We start from the raw sequence: 21,765 nt of genomic DNA, 5'->3' as shown, positions 1-21,765 counted from the left end.
ATTACGAATTTGCCCCTATTTTTTATTACTCGTCCCATTTTCTCGCATTCGGAGTTCTAAAAAAGGAAAACGCTTTTTTCAGTAACTCTCAGGGAGAAAACGCTTGCTTACCTCGCCTAGGCACGTGCCAGGGTTACTGGCTCTAGAGTCGATGAAAGGCTTAACGCGTGTGAAATCCAACCCGTCCATCAGCTATACCACCCCTTGAATTGGCTTTAATCTCAAAAATCAGGGTGATTCAAAATCAAGTGGGCCACACCATGAAAATATGCCTAAGACTCTAAATTCAGGAGTTTCAAATGAATGGATTGGATGGAAAATGAATACCATGGTGGGACCTGTACAACTAATGGCACCCATTCATCCCAACTGTTTATATGGTGTGGCCCACCTGAGTCTTGGGTCATCATAATATTTTGGATTCTATGGGGAAAAAGTGTACTGGATGAATTGCGTGGATCTGATGAGATTCCACGTGGCTCTTCGTCAGCAAAACTAACCTAGAGCCGGACCATATGCTACCGTGGTATGTCGACAAAAACCGTAATGTCACAAATCTCGTTCTCGTCAATTTATCGGGAGATTTTCAAATTATTATATTTTTTAGAGTATTATTGGAAAATATCAGCAGAAATAAATAAATAAAAATTAATATACATTTTTATTAAAAAAATTCTAATTTTTATTTTTTAAGTTAATATAAAGAGAGACGCGATATTTTAAAATCTATCTAGATTTGGAGAATCTCACAATGATGCAATTATATCGTTTAGTATATTTCTCCTGATATTATGGCGATATTTGGTGCAGAGATCATCGAGCGAGCTAGTAAACGTTGCGGAGCAAGCATGTCATTTTCACACGTGTGGCTCAACAATAACTAGGTTGGCGAATGGAACGGGTCAAGGCCCGGCGAGGCCTGCTCAATTCCAGCTCATGAATAAAGGACCTCGCTCGAGCCCCAGCCAAAGGGGCTTGGACTGAGATGGGCCCACCCATAATGTCCTCATCCCAACCTAAAAGCCGGACCATGTTGGGTATGGGCCATTTAAAATTTATATATTGCTTATTGTATAGGGGATGTATGTATTTTATTTTTTTTTTAATCGTTGTTGTCCATCCATTTTTAAAAATCATTTTAGGTGACTATCGAAAAAAATGATCCTGATCAAATGCTCAAGTGAACCACACCACTAGAAATAGTGAGATTAAATGGGTATAGCTGAAAACCTTTTGAGGGCCACAGAAGTTTTAGATCAAGTGGATACTTATGTTTTCCACTCATCCAAACCTATATAAACTTGTGAATAGGTTGGATGAGAAGTAGACATCAATGGTAAGCCCTAAAAGTCATTGTCACCATTGCTTCCTATGTAGAGTCTACTGGGGCCTTATATCTACGCATTGGCTCATGCCTTAAAATGATCATTCAAAATAAATGGACAACTTCAATAAAACACAAATATCATGGTGAGCTCTATGGAGCCCTAATTGTGTGATAATTCCCAACTGTCTGTTGGGTGGGTCCCATCATGCTATTTCCCAGCCAACAAACTAAGGCATTCCACCCATTAGGTCGGCTACCCTGGATTAAGGAATGTCCAAGTTTTTCAGCTTTTTAAAATATTTTTATATAGGATGAGCAAAAAAAAAATGAAGTAAATTTTAAATTTATAGAGAAAAGAAAAAATAGATATGAAAAACACATAAATTAACTATGAATATTGGCATCGGCACCTTCGTTTACATTTTAGAGAAATGTATTATATTTATTTCACTGAGAATGGCACCGAGTATATAGAACAAGTGAACCACCTATGTAAATATAACTTATAACTATCTATAATATTTATAGTTGTAAATGTACAGCTGTGCATATGTAATTTATACTTTAGCAAAAGGATGGAGACTTCCATAACAATATCGATCCTAGTTTTGAAAACATTTGAATATTTTGAAGTGAATAATATCATTTATAGAAAAAAGCATCAATTGCGATTGTAGGTGAGCCATCCTTTCTACAATTGTCAATTCACTAGTGATTGTAGGTGAGCCATCTATGACCACTGATTGTCATTAGGTAGGTGGTCTGCACCATCGACAATGTATAGCGATATTGAATGGACGGCAACTAGGTCACATGACCCAGGGCATGAAAAAATGGATATAAGAGTAAGTTGGTCTTATTATCTTATTAATGTTTCCTTTATTGAATGTTTGCAGTTTATTTTAGGGCATGGGGAAAATAAATCAAATTTCTTAATAGAGAACAATGGTCATTTGGAATTTTTTTTCATTTGGAATTTTAAAAAAAAATTACTATATTCTACAAAGTAATTTTTAGCCTCATCGGTGGTCATGATTTTCTTGCACATGTACAAGATGAACATTGTCTAATAAACATGAAGTTTCTACTTGTTGTAAGAGTTCTATAAGGTAGGCTTAATTAATTAACAATTTAGATCTACTTAAGGTTGAATATTGTGATCAGATATATTGGTGGACTCCACTAGAGTTGTGATCAAACTCGAATTCATGTACAATGGCCTTTGAGGAAGAGGAGCTTCAATAGTTACAAACTCATCTCGCTTGTAATTATTTATACAGGGTTAAGCATCTAAATCTATACACATGTGAAGCTGCTTTATTTAATTAATTTTCTCTAAAGGGTTTAAGGTGTAGAAGATCTCGATAACCCACTTTGCAATGGCTTTCCAATTACGCACACTATTTTATTTTTTTTATTATTTAATCAAGTTGATCTCCATCTTCGACGCATAGTGTGATCATTCTCAATTATACAATTAAGTTTTACACTCAAGCCTCAAATAACACCTTATTTTTCCACTAAAGTGTTGACGCAGGGATGAACGTAATGAGGACGATCACCGTCTTCCTCGAGAATAACTACTCTGAATCTAAGGAGCTTCTCTGGACTCCTTACAAAGACTTCTTGAATCTACGAGGAAAGAAAACAAAAAAATAAAAATAAATTCAAATAAATTCAAATTTTGATTGATTCATCAAATAAACGAGTTCATACCAAGTAATATGGGAGAGAAATCAGAAGCTGACTATAACTAAAACTCCCTAAAATTCGAAACTTGCTATAAATAATAAATTTACTTTTTATAGTAAGTGTCCTATGTGGTTTAACCACGTTATTCTTCTAATTTTTCTAAACACTTTTCATGTTAGACACAACTCCTAAAGACCAACAGATGAAGAGTTATAATCAAACTAAAATTTACTATTTATAATAAAAATGGAACTAAACAGGGAATTTGACCGTTGATGGGATGGAATCTCGCAAATTAGGCATGGGTAACCACGCATAGTCGGGTTGGTTGGCTAAAGTAGCTTGTCCTACCCCAAAATCAGATATGGTTCATTAAGTAAGTCATTCCAATTTGTGAGATCTGTCTGTTTTAAGGTTCTAACGGTTTTGATGGCTTCTGCTTCTGATCGGGCCTTCTCTGATCCATCTTGGACATGAAAGTGTTCACGGCCCGGTCTACATCAAGTGTTCGAAAAGATAATTATTATAGTTATCCATATTTATAATGTTGCCTTCTCCTATTTAAATAATCATAGGTTCTTTCCATGCATAAAATCATTTACCTAAGTTTTATGAATGTTGATTGTAACAAAAGAAATTTTTATATGTATAGTATTCTTTACCTTAAGAATTCATTTTCAAAATTCATCCTTTTTAGGGAATTTTAGCTGTTAAGGGTTTACCAGAACCCACGGACCACCGGCACACTGGAGCCCATATTCCTACAAAACTTATGAGTTTGTAAGTAAAGAGTCTATAAATGCGAAGGACTCCTTAGGTCTTCCGTGGTGACGTGGATTGCATTTTAATACTGCCAGTCAGGTTGTCATTGGACGGTACCTCTTGGGCCCCACCATGATGTGTGTTTTATTTATGACATTCATCCATTTTGGATTATTATTTCAAGGCATGATACAAAAAATGAGTCAGATCCAAATCTTAGGTGTACCACACCACTGGTAATTGAATGTTGTCATTAATAACTTGCAAGGGCCCATTGTAATGTTTATTTACCATTCAACCTTTTGATTTGGTCATCCAGACCTAGATGAAGGGAAAATACAAATATCAACATAATACAAAACTTTCCTAGACCCCAGTAAGTTTTTATTGGTGGATGTTCAATCGTCAATGTTTCTTGTGGTGTGGTCTCTCTTATAAGATTTGGATCTATCTCATTTTTGGTGTGTAAAATGAGATGGAAAAATGGATGGATCGTGGTTGATAAAACACAAACATTATTGTTGAAGCCAGAGAACAGTCTAATAGTGAGTCGCTATTGGCAGTGTTGGTATGTAATCCGCATCCCTTCTATGGAGCTTAAAGTTGCTAAAGGCTTCCAAATAACGCTCGGTCCACTGGAACTTGAGTTCTCGGCAGAGAGATGCACACTTCTACACCCTGATCCATAGCTCAAGTGGTAGATTGAGTGAAAGATACCTCGTTTCAACACTGAGGTCTTGGTATCGATCCCTAGTGAGGGTGGCTAACAGTGAAGTGTGATCTCACAGTGGGGTGTACTAACAAGCTAACAAAGAGAGAGAGAGAGAGAGAGAGAGAGAGAGAGAGAGAGAGAGAGAGAGAGAGATTGGTATTCTCAAGTGGAGAGGTCATGCATCCCAAGGACTTCTATTTGAAATGATGCATTTCATAAAAAATGTCATGTATTTAACCCTTTCCAGCATTAATTACTTACCATAAGTATTTAGGTTAGAAATGAGACTGTATAATGTTGACAGCGACACCTTTTAGGTTCCAAAATTGAGATAGACTTGGTGGATCCCACCATAATGTCGGTGTTTTATCCACAAAACATTATTCCAAAAATGAGATAGATCCAGAGCCGAAGTGGACACACCACAGAAAGAACATTTAAATGGTACTCGTTCAATTGATCCCCACTGTTTTCTGCAATGTGGTCTACTTGAGCTTTGAATCTGCCTTATTTTTGGGCCATTCACTAAAATGATATGAACTATTGAATAAACAGAGTGGATATAACACATTATGGTGGGGCCCATGGAGTTTTGGCTTTGAATCACCTCTCATGTAATGACAATTGGTGTAATTTTTGAGGTGCAACTCCTTCCTTTCAAGCACCACTAGTATTATTTAGTGTATGCATTTATTTCTGACTTGAGAGAAATTTCATAGAAATACATCTAATATGGTAGTTTGCCACCTTGACCATAGAGAAAGTACTTAAGATAACCTGTGGTAGACCATTCTTCCTTTTATTCCGCAAGATTAACAATTTTAACACGTTAAATTAGACTTTTATTCTAAAATTATTTTCATATTTTTAATTAGGAAACAAAAGGCATAATGGTATAAATATAATGTAGGGCCATGAATGAGTGAAGGAGCCCTAGGTGAGGGTGTGGAAAGCATGTCTAAGATCCAGGTATACAATGCACACATGTCAAAGATTTTGATCATTCATTAGGTAAGTCCATACGAGTGTTGATCCCCCAATGATGCAATTGAATACCGCCTGTAAAAAAAAAAAATTTGAAATTTTAGGTAAAAACAATCCAACGGTCTAAATTCAACGCACATGTGCCTTAAGGAAGTCAATGGATGAAGCTTGAACCTAGCAAATATAAAAACTTGAATAGGCCTGAGGACCGTTAACTGTCCTAATGAACCTACTCCCGTGATTGTTGGTTGATGACATGGTTCACAGGGTGCACCCCCAGACAGGAAAAATAAATTTTAAATATATTTATTATAATTAATAAGTTATTTAAACTTTTAAATACATAATTATATAGTCAATAAGTTAAAACTACATTTTTTTTTAATTACTTGAATTTTTTCGAGTCAGTATGGCTAGATTTTAAAATATAAGTTGTATTTGTTACAGAGCATGCAAGTACTAGTTGGGATAACAAACAGATCCCCACCGTAGAAGTAAAATGATTGGTCATTGTGTGGGCCACGCTGTAGAAAACAACTAACATCATCGATCTAATCCAAAATGTATGTGTGGCCCACCTCATGGGTGGATTTGACTATTTTTGTGTTTGGTGATATCCATATGGTTTGGCTAACCTATTATAATAGTTGGATGCACCTAATTGCATTTGTTTTATGGAATTGCTTTTGGTTGGATGTGAGATTTCCAAGGATTTTGAAATTCATTGCACATGTGGCCTCCACATTGATGCATGCATTTATTTATGCCATCCACCCATATAAGATCATTTACACGGATCATTGTTGTGATTTGGATCGATTATAATTCTATGATCTACCAAATAGGATTTTAGTTAATGTAGTGTTTCCCTCAGCAAGAATTTTATCACAAACATGTAATTGAATGTCTAAAATACCATTGTATTTCAAAACATGCAATTCAATAGCATTTTATTCTACGGACCAAACACGCCCTAAACCGTTAAACCGTTACAATGGGCGGAAACCGAAAGAGGAAATCTAAGGGTAGAAGGATTGTTTCGGAGCGGAATCCTCTGCAAGAAGTCTACGGTAGGCATAAAACACCCAAGCTCCATGTGGCCCATCAGTTGTATACGAGAAATCTACTCCGTCCAACAGGTTCCATCATCGATTCTACGAGATGAGGGAAAAAATCAGCCAGATCCATGAACTAGGTGACTACATGAGAGGGAACAATGGACATGAAATGCCAACCATAGGTTTATTTTTTGGGACCACCATCGTGTATATCTTTCATCAAACCTGTTAATCAGGTGTAACTCAGCGTGATGAAGCAATTTAAAAAAATAATAAGGTGATCCAACACTCATACGGGCCACACCACCTGAACTTAAGAGGTTATATGAGCAATTTCATGTTGTTGAGATTGGTGTGGCCCATTGAGTTTTTCTTTCATTCTTATTTTAAGTATGAACGGTTAAAATAAAGTCTATCATCTGATGGACGGGTGGATTTACATATAAAACAAGGTGGGCCCCGCATCCGGTAAACTAGGTGTCCTGACAGTTCCTAGCAGTCGCTGTCTCCCTCGTACAGAGCAGTTAACAGAGCTTGGAGCAATTGAATGTGGCATCGGAAATCTCCGCATGTAGATCCCAAAAATTACTCTTAAAATAACTTCACACGACAAATATTTATGGGATGCGTGCCTACCATTCCTCATCTCTAGCCTCTTCTATCTATATAGGACACGTGTCACTGCTGGCAATGTATCGGGACCATTGATCTACTGGACCAGTACCAGGTGGGCCTACCAGTCAATGCCCAAGATTTCAGGCAACTGGACTATTTAAAGGTGTTTTGGTGGTGGGCAGTTTGCCCATTGACAGGGGATCATTGCTTTTTTGTGGGCCAGCAAGACCAACCACCCAAATTGACTCTTGGTGAGAGTTTGTTCTTTTCAATAATTATCTAAATAATAGAATATTTTCAATATATTTGCACATAAATACATTGTTAATTTAGAATTATTGTAAATATTCACTTTTGATTAGGTTTTTTCTTCTCTTTTATGGTGGTTGACTCTAGATTTATTTTATTTTTAATGATAAAACTATCAGGGGCAAGTTTGGTGTCCAAAAATAGATATGAATTTAAATTATATAAGATATTTATAATAGTTTTAATTTAATTATTAAATCAACTTTAACATTTCTAAATTAGTGTATATATGTGATGTTTGTTGCAATGCTTATAATAAGTTTATTGAAATATATACTTTGACATAAAATAATGAAATTCTAACTCTCATATGATCTATAAGCATGGGATTACAATAGAGTGACTAACTAACATTTTTTAACCATTGTTCTATATGGCCAATGTTTGGATGTCTCATATCATCGTATTAATGTAATTTTAGTGATGCAATTGATAATGTAATTGTTTTGGAATATGATCAATGGGGCATGTGTACAATAGATTAATAGCAACTTGACGCAGGAATGAACATGATGAAGTCGATCACCGTCTTCCTTAAGGATAACTATTCTGAATTCACGGAGCTTCTCTAGACTCCTCACAAAGACTTCTTGAATCCACAAGGAAAGAAACAAGAAAATAGAAATAAATTCTAATAAATTCAAAATTTTATTAATTCATTGAAATAAACAAGTTCACAACCCCTTTAAATAGGGATACCAAGCAATAAGAGAGAAGTCAGAAACAAACTATAACTAAAACTCCATAAAATTCGTAACTTACTATAAATAGTAATTTTACTTTTATAGTTAGTGTCCTGTGTGGCTTAACCAGAATATTCTCCTAATTATTCTAAGCACTTTTCATGTTGGACACAACTCCTAAAGCCCAATGGATGAAGAGTTATAATCAAACTAAAACTTACTATTTATAGTAAAAACGGAAATAAATATGAAATTTGGCCGTCGATAGGATTGAATCTCACAAATGGCATGGGTAACCTGGCATAGCCAGGTTGGTTGGCTACAGTAGCTCGTCCTACTCCAAAATCATATATGGTACATCGAGTAACTCATTCCAATTTGTGAGATATGCTTGTTTTAAGGTTCTGACAGTCTTAATGACTTCTACCTTTGATCCGGCCTTCTCTGATCTATCTTGGATATGAAAGTTTCCGCGACCTGCTCTACATCAGTCCCCTTCACTTCAGAAGAACTCGTCCTCAAGTTCTCGTGCCGCTTTGGTTCATGATACTCGGTCTGGTGTGCCGTAACGATACCCAGGTCAAAAGTTACGATCAATTTACAATCCACCTTCTTTTGATCCAACCATGCTAGGAATGTATCTATGACACGTTCTACATCAGACCCATCCGCTTGGAAAAAACTCGTCCTCGAGGAGTTACTCAAGAGACTTGGTTTATGATTCTGAGATAATTTTTGATGCCAATGTTTATTAATCATTTTCTTGTACTTGACATTAGACTCTTGAGTTGACACAATACATGTACTCATGCTCTCATTGACTTAGCTAGTATAAATTAGTTCATTCATTTCTGCCTTCAAGATCTCACATTCCTTCTTATAATGTGAGCAATTAGGTAGATTTATCCCTGTGACAAGATCAACGTGGTTTTGTATATCTCGTATGGGAAGTAATTTCTTAGGGAGTTCATCGAGTACAATCGCCTTGAACTCCTGCAACACTAGTTTTAAATCCCTTAGAATGTTCATAGGCTCCATATATTTTTTCTTTTCAACTAATGTATATATATCTTTTGTTTCTTCAGATTTTTTAACAAAGGCCTGTTCAGTTGTGAGAGGTGTCACGACCCAAACCTGATAATTGGGCTCACAAAATTCCCGATCGCCAAATTCAGTGCCGACAGCCTCCGTAGTATCCCAGTGTCCATACGCCAGATTCTGATCCTAGGATCCTATAAGAAGGATTTTCTAACATACATTTGTCTCATAAGAAGCATAACTACAAGTATACCTAAATCATAAAGACAACATCATCATCACATATCCACTAATATAAACATTTGAATACAATGCTGAAAGAGAAATACATATGTCAAAAATCAAAGCTTCAGAAGACAACTGCACGCTCCAAGTTTAACACTGCTGTAACCTAACGCCACCTGCACGCATCTATCGTGCATAAGCTTATAGAAAGCTTAGAGAGTGGTGAAAGTATGTGCACAAGATAAGTGTCAAATATGCAATATCAGAGTAATCAGGGTAAACAGAAATACTGATAAGCCCATAAATCATACAATATTAGAAATACTGGAAAGATCATAAATCATATGATATCAGGGCAAGCAATGCAGATCATAATGAGGCAAATACTGAAGAAGTAATGTAAATCAGCTATGCAATGCGAAGACAGAGTAAGCCAAGTATTCAATATAATGCAATAAACAGTCAAATATCAGATGCCGAGGATGAATGCAATATGCGGTGCAAATGAAATGACCAAGCTGGAGTGAAGTCGGGATGATAGTATGTAGTATCATAGGCTATGGGGTCTATCATAAGGAAATTCTATCAAACTAGTCTCATACCTAAATTTGGATAGTCTCAATGTGGTAAACTCCTGATCTCAAGTTAGTCGCGCGCCCAACCGAAATCCTTACCATGCGAAGGTACACGTAATAAATGGTTGCACACCACCAGCCTGAGTGGATAGTGAATAAATGAATGAGTATGCACTTCTGCTCAATAAGTCTACATATCAATACGATTCCTCTCTGGGATTATCATCGGGGTCTAGTACACTCTACATGCAAATCGCCGCCCACTGATGCGCGACCATGCAAGTGGAAGAGACCTCACCAACCGCCTGGCCAGTAGTCAACCAATATCTACCCGGCATGTCGATAGCAGACCCATTCACGAGCTAGTCAAGCTCAGCCTAGCAATGCTCCCTACCCTCGGGCGGGTAAGGCCATACCCCCTCCCAACCGACCATGATACAGTGGGAGACGCGACCTCCTGGTATTTGGCCCTTATACACTCATATATATCCACTCGGTCTCGATGTTGGGGTGTCCTCTGATACCAAGAGGGTTTAGAGATTTTCACCCAGGGTAATTTATGTCAGCCCGATGCTAGTAACAGATTTTCGGTGTCCCATCTGGTCATCCACGATATGCTTGTGGAGGCTACGGCCCTGATGTCGCTAAGGCGTACAGTAATCACAACACACAATGCAAGATGCATGAGTCATACAATCCAGTCATGCATCAATCCTATGCATACCGTGCGCTCATGTGAGACAATCTCCGCCTATCAGGGAGTCTCATAACAACCTGCCTAATGACATATGCAATGGTCAACCACATCTCATAACAAGCATGCAGATAATGCGTATGGGTATGTATCATGATACTATGTTGTCACATACTCATAATCGGTATCAGTAATCGACATCAACAATCGGCCTCGACAATGTGAACATTTAACCAACATTGCCCTAAGAAATGACCTACATATAGCCTAACATATAGTAGACCCATGGCCTCGCACAAGGGCCTAATATATAACACCATGAGCCTTACTCAAGAGCTTAATACACATCACGATGAGCCTCTCATATGAGCTTAATATACATCACAATGGGCTTCATCGTTTAGCCCTCGAATGCATCACAATGAGCCTCATCACATAGATCTCATATTCATCACATTAAGCCTTAAACACGGGCTGAATACACATCCCAACGTGCCTCAAATACGGGTCGCATATACATCACATTGGGCCTCAAACACAGGATGTATACAGATCACAATAAGCCTCAAATACGGGCCGCATATACATCATATAGGTCTCGACCCTCGATAATCAGAATCGGTAATTGGCAATCGGAATCGGCCTCGACCCTAATAATCGAAATCGATAATCGGCAATCAGAATCAACCTTGACCCTGATAATCGAAATCGGTAATCGGCAATGGGAATCGGTCTCGACTCTGATAATCGAAATCAGTAATCGGCAATCGGAATCAGCCTCGACCCCGATAATCAGAATCAGTAATTGGCAATCGGAATCAGCCTCGACCCTCGATAATCGAAATCGGCCTCGACCCCGATAATCAAAATCGATAATCGGCAATCGGAATCGACCTCGTCAATCGAACTCGACCTCGACAGTCAGAATTAGTAATCAGTGAGAATGAGCCTAACAAGGTCTAAGGAAAGGTCATAATGTGGATATCCAACCATCATTACCCATCAATATGGACATTCAACCAACATTGCTCCCAAGGAGTGACCCACATAGGATTAAACATATAGTGGGCCCATGGCCTCACATAAAGGCCTAATACACATCGCAATGAGCCTCATATAAGAGCTACATACACATCACTATGGGCCGCATCACATGGACCTCGAATACATCACAATGGGCCTCGAATACATCACATTGGGCCTCAGATTCAAACAGGTGGGCCCTATCACATGGGCCTCAGATATACATCAGGATGGGCCTCGCCCATAGGCCTCAATACTAAGCCTTACATATCAAGTGGGCCACATTACATGGGCCACAAAATACATCAAAATGGGCCTCAAGTGGACTTAGACCACACCAAAAATTATATCAATGGTTGTAGGTGTAACACATGTATCATTGTACACTATCATCCCATGGGGCACATGGCCCACTAATGATGATCAGCACTGTCCAAACATTGTCTGTGTAAATCAGAACAATCCAAACGTTATCTAGCACTGTCCAACACAATGTGGACGGTGTGGATGAAATAAATACATCGTGGTGGGGCTATACATGGCAAAACAGGTGGACGTCTGGGGAAACACATGCCCCACGGTTAGCCCACAACTGCTAACGTCAACAATAGCATGAGCTGTTGGATGACTCAGATATACAATACATCATAAAGTGGGCCCCAACAGGTGGTCGGTGTGCCTGCTACACACACATCAAGGTGGGCCGCATAAGTGGACGGCATAGATGAATTATGTACAACATGGTGGGGCCTGCGAATACACAGTAGGTGGGCCCACTATCCAGTAAGCTGGATGGTGTAGGCCAAACATATACATCGTAGATGGCCCCTCAGCACGTTTAGATGGACGGTGCTGAAATGCAATACATTTATTAAGATGGGTCCCACCCCAGAAAAACAAATGGACGGCGCGAATATACATGAGGTGGGTTACCACCGTCCTAGGGTAGATGGACGGATAATATAAAACACATACATCAAAGTGGAGTCCACCGTCTAACGAACTGGACGAACGGTGGATATAGAATATATACACTAAGGTGGGCCTCATTTATTGGGGATGGATGGTACGAATATATATCATATGGGCTCCACGTCCCAGTCCATGTATAGCATGGGAAAGACACATACATCAGGGAGCCCCCACATGAATGGGGTCCACATCCTAGCAAGTGGACAGATGGTGAGGATGAAGCCCATGCATCATGTGGAGCCCCTGGACGACAGGGATGAAATACATATATCACGATGGGCTATAGACAGTGTGGATATAAAACACTTGCATCAAAGTGGGTTCCACTTGCCCACACGTGTGGGGTAGTCCAAGACAGATGGACTGAGTGTATGAAACACATATATCACAACTGCTCCACCGTCCAGCCATTTGGACGGTTGGAATAAACGCATACATCACGGTATGGCCCACACATAAATAGATGGACGGTGTGGATATAGAATAAATACATCAAGGTGGGTCCCACCCGTCTAGAGTACTGGACGGCGTGGATGAGACCCTCACAGCAGTTGTCGCGAGAGCTAGTGAGCAGGTGAGCGTTCGGCTATATATATATATATATATATATATATATATATTTATATATATATATATATATATATATGCATGTATGTATGTATGTATATGTGTGTGTGTGTGTGTGTGTGGTGATAAATATATAATTGGGTCCTATGTCGGGCCCACCATAACGTTAATTTCCCATCCAATCTGTTAATAATGTCACAGGGACCTGAATAAAGAGGAAAACAAATTTCATAATGATCCAAAACTTTTGTGACCCACACAGGGTCTCAATGGTAGAAGTTCAATCATCACTGTTTCCTATGATGTGGGCCACCTGGGTTCCTCTTATGGCTAATTTTTGGAGGGCCCACTGCCCTAAGGGGCCTCATCAAAATGCACAGTGTTGATGTTCTCACACATCATGGTGGGGCCCACGGCTGGGACCCGTGGTCCCTGCCCGCTCTGTCCACAGCGCACAGCGCAGCAGCGCCTGCTGCTCTGGACAACAGCGGCAGTAGGTGCTGCTGCCTATATATATTATTTTTTTTTGAAAAAAATTATTTTCTTGGGGTTTTTCTTAGGTGGGGTCCGCATCAGGGGAATCTGACCCAGCCGTTAGATTCCAGGGCTTAAGACAGACTCATCAAGCCCAATATTCAATATATTCCGGTGTGTAGAAACATCAGGTGGATTTCAAAGGTAAAAAAAATACTAGTTTCTATGCTATGGCCCGCCAAATAGTCGGATTGACTTCATTTTTCGGTTCAACGCCTAAAATTATCTGGAGAATGGGATGGACGGTGTGGATTAACTTCATACATCAAGGTGGGGCCTACATGAGCAGTCCACCCCAAAAGTTTGTAATCAAGCTAATATTTTTATTTTCAGTTCCGGTTTGGGCATAACACATACATTTAAGGTGGGCCTTGCTTAGGTGGGCCACCAAATGGCTGGATGGTATGGATAAGACATACATCAAGTGGGGTACATCCGGGTGGGCCACATGGCCACATTATCACACCATAAAAAAATATGAAAGAGAGAGGGAGAAAGAGAGAGAAATAGACACGTGTGATGGGAACCCTGACACTATGGGCCCTCGCATTCAATCATACATCAAGTAGGTCCTAATACATGTGGGCTCACCAAATCAAAGATCAATGGTGGAGATTCCTTCTCCACCAAAATGGAAGGTCTAGATAACCTCTATTCATACAAGGAAAATAAACTCATGATGGGGTCCACGGAGAATGGCCCCATCATGAAATGATCATGAGAATCAAGGTGGGTCATCGGCCACACCTAGGGTCCAAAGTGAGATCCATACCATCAATCGGTAGGCCCCACTTGGCCCATCATCAAAACCATGAAATCTAGGCCTATAGAAACACCCACCTTTGATCTCTTCTTTCTTCTTCCGCCAATGCATGCTAAAGCTCCAATGGAACATGTTTTAAGGGTTGAGATGAAACTTGGATGGTAGAGATGGGAGGTAGGAAGGTGGGCCACACTAGCTCCCTCATGGGAAGCTTGCTTGGACATTGGAGTTGCTTGGAGAATGAGAGAGAAAGAGATGTGATGAGAGACAAGTGCTGGGAGAGAGGGATGGTGAGTGATGGGTGTATTTGAAAAGGGATGGGTGAAGAGAGAGAGAGAGTTGACTTTGGGTTACTTTTGGGTGATGTGACATGTACTTGATTGATTTGACAAGTTATAGAAATTCTCTTGGGATTTCAAACGCGCGGTGTTTTCTTAAACTAAACGGCCCAGGTATCGCCTCGACGCACGAGACGCGGCGTCGGAACCGTGGCGACGGCATGGTCGTAATGATATAAGTCTCGGGCCGATCCAACTCAGATCAACAGGATACAACTAAGGGTCGTGCGTAACTGCCGATAACAGATTGCGGGTTGCCGAAATTCGATCGTGAGGTACGCGGAAGCCTATGGAACGGTACGGGCTAGGATACGGCTCTTACAGGTTGTTTCTCAAATTTAGAAGTCTTGGGTTACTTCTCCATTCTCATAGTGAGAAGGCCAATCTTTCTATCATCTTTAGTAAATTTAAATACGTTATCCTGACCTCTATGTGTAGCAATAGCATTAATATTATTTTGTCATGGTCGACTAAGTAACATATGACAAACTTCCATGTTGACTACGTCATAAAGTACTTAATCCTTATAATTTTTACCAATTGAAAATGAGACAGTGCATTATTCGGTTACCTCTGTTTTATTGACTTCTTTGGTCCATCCAATCGTATACGGAGGTGGATGCTTTTCTGTATTCAATTGCAGTTTTTTCGCCATTATTTTCGATACGAGATTCTTACTGCTCCTGACATCGATGATTACATTACAAAACTTTTGGCTTACAGTGTACCTCGTTCGAAAGATGTTGTCTCGCTGTAATTCTATTTCTTCCATTGGCAGGTATAACTGCTTCCTTATGATCAAAGTGGTGGCATACGATTTACCATCATCTGATGGTGCTTTGTAAAAATCGGGGTTGTGTTAAACATCGACCACAAATAGTTGAGCATCACTTTGAGCTCGGGGTGGAATTAGTGCATCTATAATATGGTTGATGGTTGCCTGCAGTCCTTACATGGTCAACTGACTCTCCCGGTGGAAAGCTTTCATTCTTTCCGAAAGATAACGAATCCCTGGATCACCATCCATAGGATTTTTGTTCATACCTTTATTGTTTGCCATTGGCCCAAGGAAAATCCTTGCTTTGATACCAATTAATGTAGGGATGAACGTGATGAGGTCTATCACCGTCTTCCTCAAGGATAACTACTCCGAATCCATGGAGCTTCTCTGGACTCCTCACAGAGACTTCTCGAATTCACGAGAAAAGATAGCAAGAAAATAGAAATAAATTCTAATAAATTCAATTTTTTATTAATTCATTGAAATAAATGAGTTCAGAACCCCTTTAAATAGGGATACCAAGCAATAGGAGAGAAATAAAAAACAAAATATAACTAAAACTCCCTAAAATCCGCAACTTACTATAAATGGTAAATTTACTTTTATAGTAAGTGTCCTATGTGGCTTAACCAAGCTATTCTCCTAATTATTCTCAGCACTTTTCATATTGGACACAACTATTAAAGCCCAGCGGATGAAGAGTTATAATCAAACTAAAACTTACTACTATAGTAAAAACGGAACTAAATATGGAATTTGGTTGTCGATAAGATGGAATCTCGCAAATTTGGTGTGGGTAACGTAGAATAGCTAGGTTGGTTGTTGATGACTTCTACGTCTGATCGGGCCTTTTCTAATCCATCTTGGACATGAAAGTGTCCGCAACCCGCTCTGCATCACAACTGCACATGTTACACACAAGACTCTCCCATCTTAAAAGATAAGCAAAAAGGGGGAGGAATGATAATCTAAACAAAATCAAGGGATTGCAAAACTTATCCAAAGTGATGGTATGAAATTCCCTTGATGTGAAATACCTCTAATCCATGCTATCAAATGACTCATGGAATTGAAATACCCTAAAATAATCTCCAATCCTCCCAAATCCATGATGCCGAACAACTCCTAGGGTGTGTTTGGTTTTTCAATTACAGTGGTAATGCAAAGTACATGAGCATCATTATTATTTTAAAGTGTTTGCTTAAATAAAATTTATTACTCGTAAATTGAGAGTTAAATAAAAAAATTTGTAAAAAAATTATAATCATTATATTTTTGCATTATAAAATTACTAATTTTATAGTAACTTTTAGCTTAAACAAACAATTGTAGTAAACTCATCTTTACAACCAAATATAAGTGATGTTATCACATAATTATAAGAGTAAATAACCATTACCCATTCCCAACCAATTACCATTGTAATTGGAAAACCAAACACCCTTTAAAACTTCATCTCTGTATAACTTGGAAAACGCAATTAAAACTATCTTATAGTTTAACATGAGGGAGAATTAAAGGGTTTATATTCTTCTTATTGAGGAAAATTTGTGGTATATTTCCTATAAATATTTTCGTCATTTTTCTATTAGTTGCCAAGTTTTAAAAAACTAGTGGAACGTATGTATTTACAAATCATAATTTTTACAAGACATGAAATCTGCAAAAACCTCTATTTTCAATAATATCAGTTTGTAAAAATAGTGTGATCTGGACCACTGATCTTAGCAACCCTGTCTTGGATGTGGCAACTCCCATGAAACCACCTAATATAGCTATTTTTATCCCTTTAGTCAATGATCCATTGTAATACCTAGGGAAAGGTAAAAATAATGGATGGATAGGATCTACTCAGAAGGAGTTTCGATTCATCACCAATCTGAAGTGGGTCGGTCAGATTTTCTATTTAGATATATGACGCAGTGGCCCACTGGAAAAATTAGGTTATCCACAATATCAATATTTCGATGCAGTTGGGCTATAATTCCTCAAAATCTATCATCCTCCACATTGAAAGGGGTCCACATCTTTGAAGAGTCATCCTCCACGCTAGTCTCTTGAGTTGTACCTTGTATAGAGCATGCTCCATGAATCTCATGATTGGAAGATCTCACCGACTGATGTCAAAACACAGTTCTTTGATAAACTAAGACCACGTATTAAAAGGATAAGACTTCGATCTATAAGAGATTTTTGAAAGACAGTCCATCCTCGATGGGACAACAGACCGACAGAAGATCTTAATTACCAAGTCATCGGTCCCACCTCCTTTGGAAAGTGTATAGCATGCAAAGATCAGCCATGGGATTTTTGTTGATTAAAAAATCTTGTCCACCCTTCTTAGACATTTGAGTACCTGTATAGGAAGAAGATAAAGGAGGCCCTGGGTGGTGGAGCAGTGTCCTTGTTTGGTAGTTGCGTATTGTGAAGGGATTTGGATCTTGTATAGTGAAATCCAGGGTCTCCCTTATCTTCTTCTTATGCAAGTAATCAAAGGTCTAAAAATGGTGGATCAGATTTTTGCATCAACAATTTTTACCACAAAATTCCTCCTAAAATGAAAATTTACTAAATAATAACTCTATATGCAAATGCTTTTTCAGGAGTGAATTTATGCTACCATCATTATTTATATTTTCTTTACAAATGAGAGATTGAGGGTCGTGTGGCCCATGTAGTATGTGTCTAACATCCAACTTATAATCAGGTGTAAACCAACATTATTATTAGATAAATCAAAATTATGGAGTATCCAATTACAAATGGGCCAATTTCTAAAAAATAATATACCCCACTTAAAACATCCAAATTCAATAACAGCTCATTTGATAATTTGATTGGCCTGATTATTTGTTCATCCAACCACTGTGGTAATTTGGATTTTACTGTATACGCTTCCATGAACTGGATTTTCTGCTTGTATGTTTTATAAGGTGGAAATTGCCAAACTATCTTAGTTTATTTTTTCTTCGAAAAGTGATGAACTCGACAATTATGGGACCCACATGGCGATTCTATGACATTGAACCATCCAATGTTACACAACACCAAATTGATAACTTCAACCCAAAAATCTGGCTGGTTGAATCATCAGGTGGGCTGTACATTAATTTGTTCAATTTTTCGGCAGCATCAATTGCTTTTTATGGTCCGGCACACCTTATGATTCCATCTGCCAGATTTTTTGTTCTTAAGATATCATCATGTGATTCATCTGTTGGGCAGGTTGGCTGCCATGTACATCTTTTGTGGTCCACATAGCTCAACTTGTCCCAACTTATCACTTACTATGATAAATAAACCATGAGCAAGTACCATGCAGTGTTTATATTTATTTGATCTATGGAGGCGTTATTTGGTAAATTTCATTGTGGTATGAATCTAAAAAACAAAGATGCTCCCATTTTTTTATTTTTATTTAGAAAGTGATGAAGGGGAAACTTAATTATGGCCCACCTGTGATGTGTATGACATCCTCCATCCAATAGATTCACCTCACAATGATTATCAAAAGAGAAAAATATTGGACATTATTATAGTGTGTTTAAGCTGGATTGGGTGTGTTATCCAACTTGCAATTGGCATACATGTATGTCAATCCAGACCGTCACAATAAAAAATATTGATGCGGAGGGTAATACCCATAAACTATTCTGATTGACTTAGATTCTCCAATTAACTATCATGCAATGCAAAATTAAGAACAAAACATGTTTTCTCAGGGTCGATACCCATAAGCTTGATTGATGTGGAGCGTATATGCTTTTCAAGGTATTTTACTAAGTGAACAAAAGATCCTCCATAATCATTTAAATCCCATGGTTGTGTGGTTTTGATGTTGATTTGTTTATTTAGGACACTTGCAATAGTTCACAGACTGTTGTACCTACTATTGCCATAAGACATATGAGGCATTGTCTACTTTGTGTAGTGTGACTTGCATCCTAATATGGGCCACGTATAATCAGAATCCTTCATATCCTCAGTGCAAGCATCTGTTTCAGTTTCTCAGTGTTCATCGATCACCAGATGGAATGCATATGATGGCCCTGTTTGTAAATTTCTTTCAATATTTACCAACTCCTAAATTCGATACTAATAACAAACCCCTGTTGATTGAGAAGGTGCTCCTATCAATTTTAGAGAAGTTATTCTCCAAGTTTCTGAACTTTCCTGATGTAAATAGGAGGTTGAGGAAGATCATCTCCATCCTCTCAAGCGACCAGCCTCCCTGCCCTCAGCTGTATCTGTACAGCACAACTGACAATGTCATTCCAGCTAGGTCAGCAGAGTCTTTTATTCAGGAGCAGAAGAAATCTGGGAGAAAGGTATGGTGAATCATACCTAGGCCAAAATGGGACTAACCAAGATCTGTTTTCTGAATAGTTCTTTACTTTTTTTAATTGCATTATTAATATAGTTACACTTTCTATTTCTTCTTATGACTAATACATCAATTTGTAGGTGAAACCGAATGCAATGGTTAAGGACACAACTTTCTTGGGGGCATCGCTCTCTGATCATCTCAAACCTGACTTTAATCCTTTTATCATGAAGAAACCCCAAACTGAAACTAATACAAAATTGGATTACTCCCATCTTGTAGGTAAGTGGTTGGTCAATTATTTGTTGTCTTGCTCAGGCCTTGACAAATGAATGGGCTAGGTTGCAGGGCCTGCTATGCATCCATACACACATCCATCTGCATTTCCTTTCTTGTTTGAGAGTTTCATTTCATGTCTTGTAGCTAGCAGGCCAGAGCTACCTGTTGAGGTTGCAAGGCCTACTACGCACAATTCGAATGGAGAATGCTAGTAGAGGCAATGATGACGTTGGCCTGGAAGCAGCAGAAGATGGACGAGCAGTGTTATCTCAAGGTCTGCTAAGCACGACGGCACGGGTGATGACGGGCGCGACCATGACTTTGTATTATTTGTGGAACCTAATGTTGTGTAACAGTTTGATTGAGTTAAACTTTAAATAGACTGTTGTTAACTGTTTTGTTGGTATTGTGGCTTTCATGATTGATGGTTTCATAAATGGATTGAATAAATATTAAAAAAAAAAAACATTTTTAGCCTCAATTTATAACTGAGGCTTGAATTTAGCCTCGGTTGTTGATAACCAAGGCTGAAATTCCTGTGGCTAAAGACTTTAGCATCGATTGTTGAGAACCGAGGTTAAAAATAGATTTAGCTTCGGTTGGAGGCAATTGAGGCGAAAATTTGGATTTAGCCTCAATTGAAAACAATAGAGGCTAAAATTTTGATTTAGCCTCATTTTAAGAAAATTGAAACTAAAAAGGTTTTTAGCCTCACTTGAAGAACCGATGCTATAAAAGTCATTTTAACCTCGGTTGTTAAAACTAAGGCTAAAGCCTTTAGCCACGGGGGTTTCAACCTCGGTTTGGATAGCTGAGGCAAAATTGAGGCTTAAGGCTTTAGCCTTAGTTTTTAACCTTTTTAGCCATAATTTTGAACCAAGGCTAAAACCCCCTTTTCTTGTAGTGACAGTCATTTGTCAAAATCAGACAATTAAAACTGTTCAACAAATGCAATTTAGATTATCTAGATTGATGTCTAGATATTGCATGGATTAGGTAATCTGAACCATCATATCATTACCTTTGAACTTGAACTCTACCGTTTGTAGTAGAGGAAGTATGCACTGGGGCTTCTATATCAGGGAAGTCAATTTCTTCTTTTAGAATACTCTTACCAAGTTGAGTTATTGTATATGACCAGAGAACAGTCACGTTAAAACTGAATAATTTAGTAGAAGTTGTGAGTACTTACACTTCTTTGATCTCTAATTATTTTATTTTTAACCACTCATTTGATGGCCACTATTAATTAGTTGGTGAAGATCCTCCAATCACGTGGTTTATATGACGATGCATTGACAATACGTGTTACTATGGAACGTTTAAGGTTAACTGAAGTATGCCTTGTTCACATAGGATGATTTTTCAAAAATTGGTGGTCAACCACGAATGGAGGCTTGGGTGTCCGGTTGCTACATTTCAAGGGACGTGGATTCAACAAATCTGAGGAAACATGAGCACATTGGTCTTGACATGATAAGATTTGACTGGGCCACATGCGGTTGTTTAG

General features: G+C 38.4%; 1 protein-coding gene across 3 annotated transcripts; it reads left to right on the top strand.

Annotated features, from left to right (window-relative positions):
• The first annotated feature begins 19,670 nt into the window (after positions 1–19,670).
• On the top strand, positions 19,671–20,661 carry LOC131247413 (uncharacterized). 3 transcript variants are annotated; one of them, XM_058247716.1, is made up of 3 exons: positions 19,671–19,980; positions 20,117–20,258; positions 20,400–20,661. In XM_058247716.1, exons 1-3 carry the CDS (start codon positions 19,687–19,689, stop codon positions 20,465–20,467), a joined length of 504 nt encoding a protein of 167 aa, XP_058103699.1. In that variant the 5' UTR covers positions 19,671–19,686; the 3' UTR covers positions 20,468–20,661. The 3 variants fall into 3 exon arrangements, 2 of the variants coding, with proteins under 2 accessions (XP_058103699.1, XP_058103698.1); XR_009171717.1 differs by having other exon boundaries at positions 19,751–19,776; positions 19,839–19,980; positions 20,117–20,661; XM_058247715.1 differs by lacking the exon at positions 20,117–20,258.
• Positions 20,662–21,765: the final 1,104 nt, after the last annotated feature.

The sequence above is a fragment of the Magnolia sinica genome, chromosome 5 (genome assembly GCF_029962835.1).
Source record: "Magnolia sinica isolate HGM2019 chromosome 5, MsV1, whole genome shotgun sequence".
NCBI lineage: Eukaryota > Viridiplantae > Streptophyta > Magnoliopsida > Magnoliales > Magnoliaceae > Magnolia > Magnolia sinica.
Note: the sequence above shows the minus strand (reverse complement) of the source record. Positions and strands in the feature narration are given on the sequence as shown.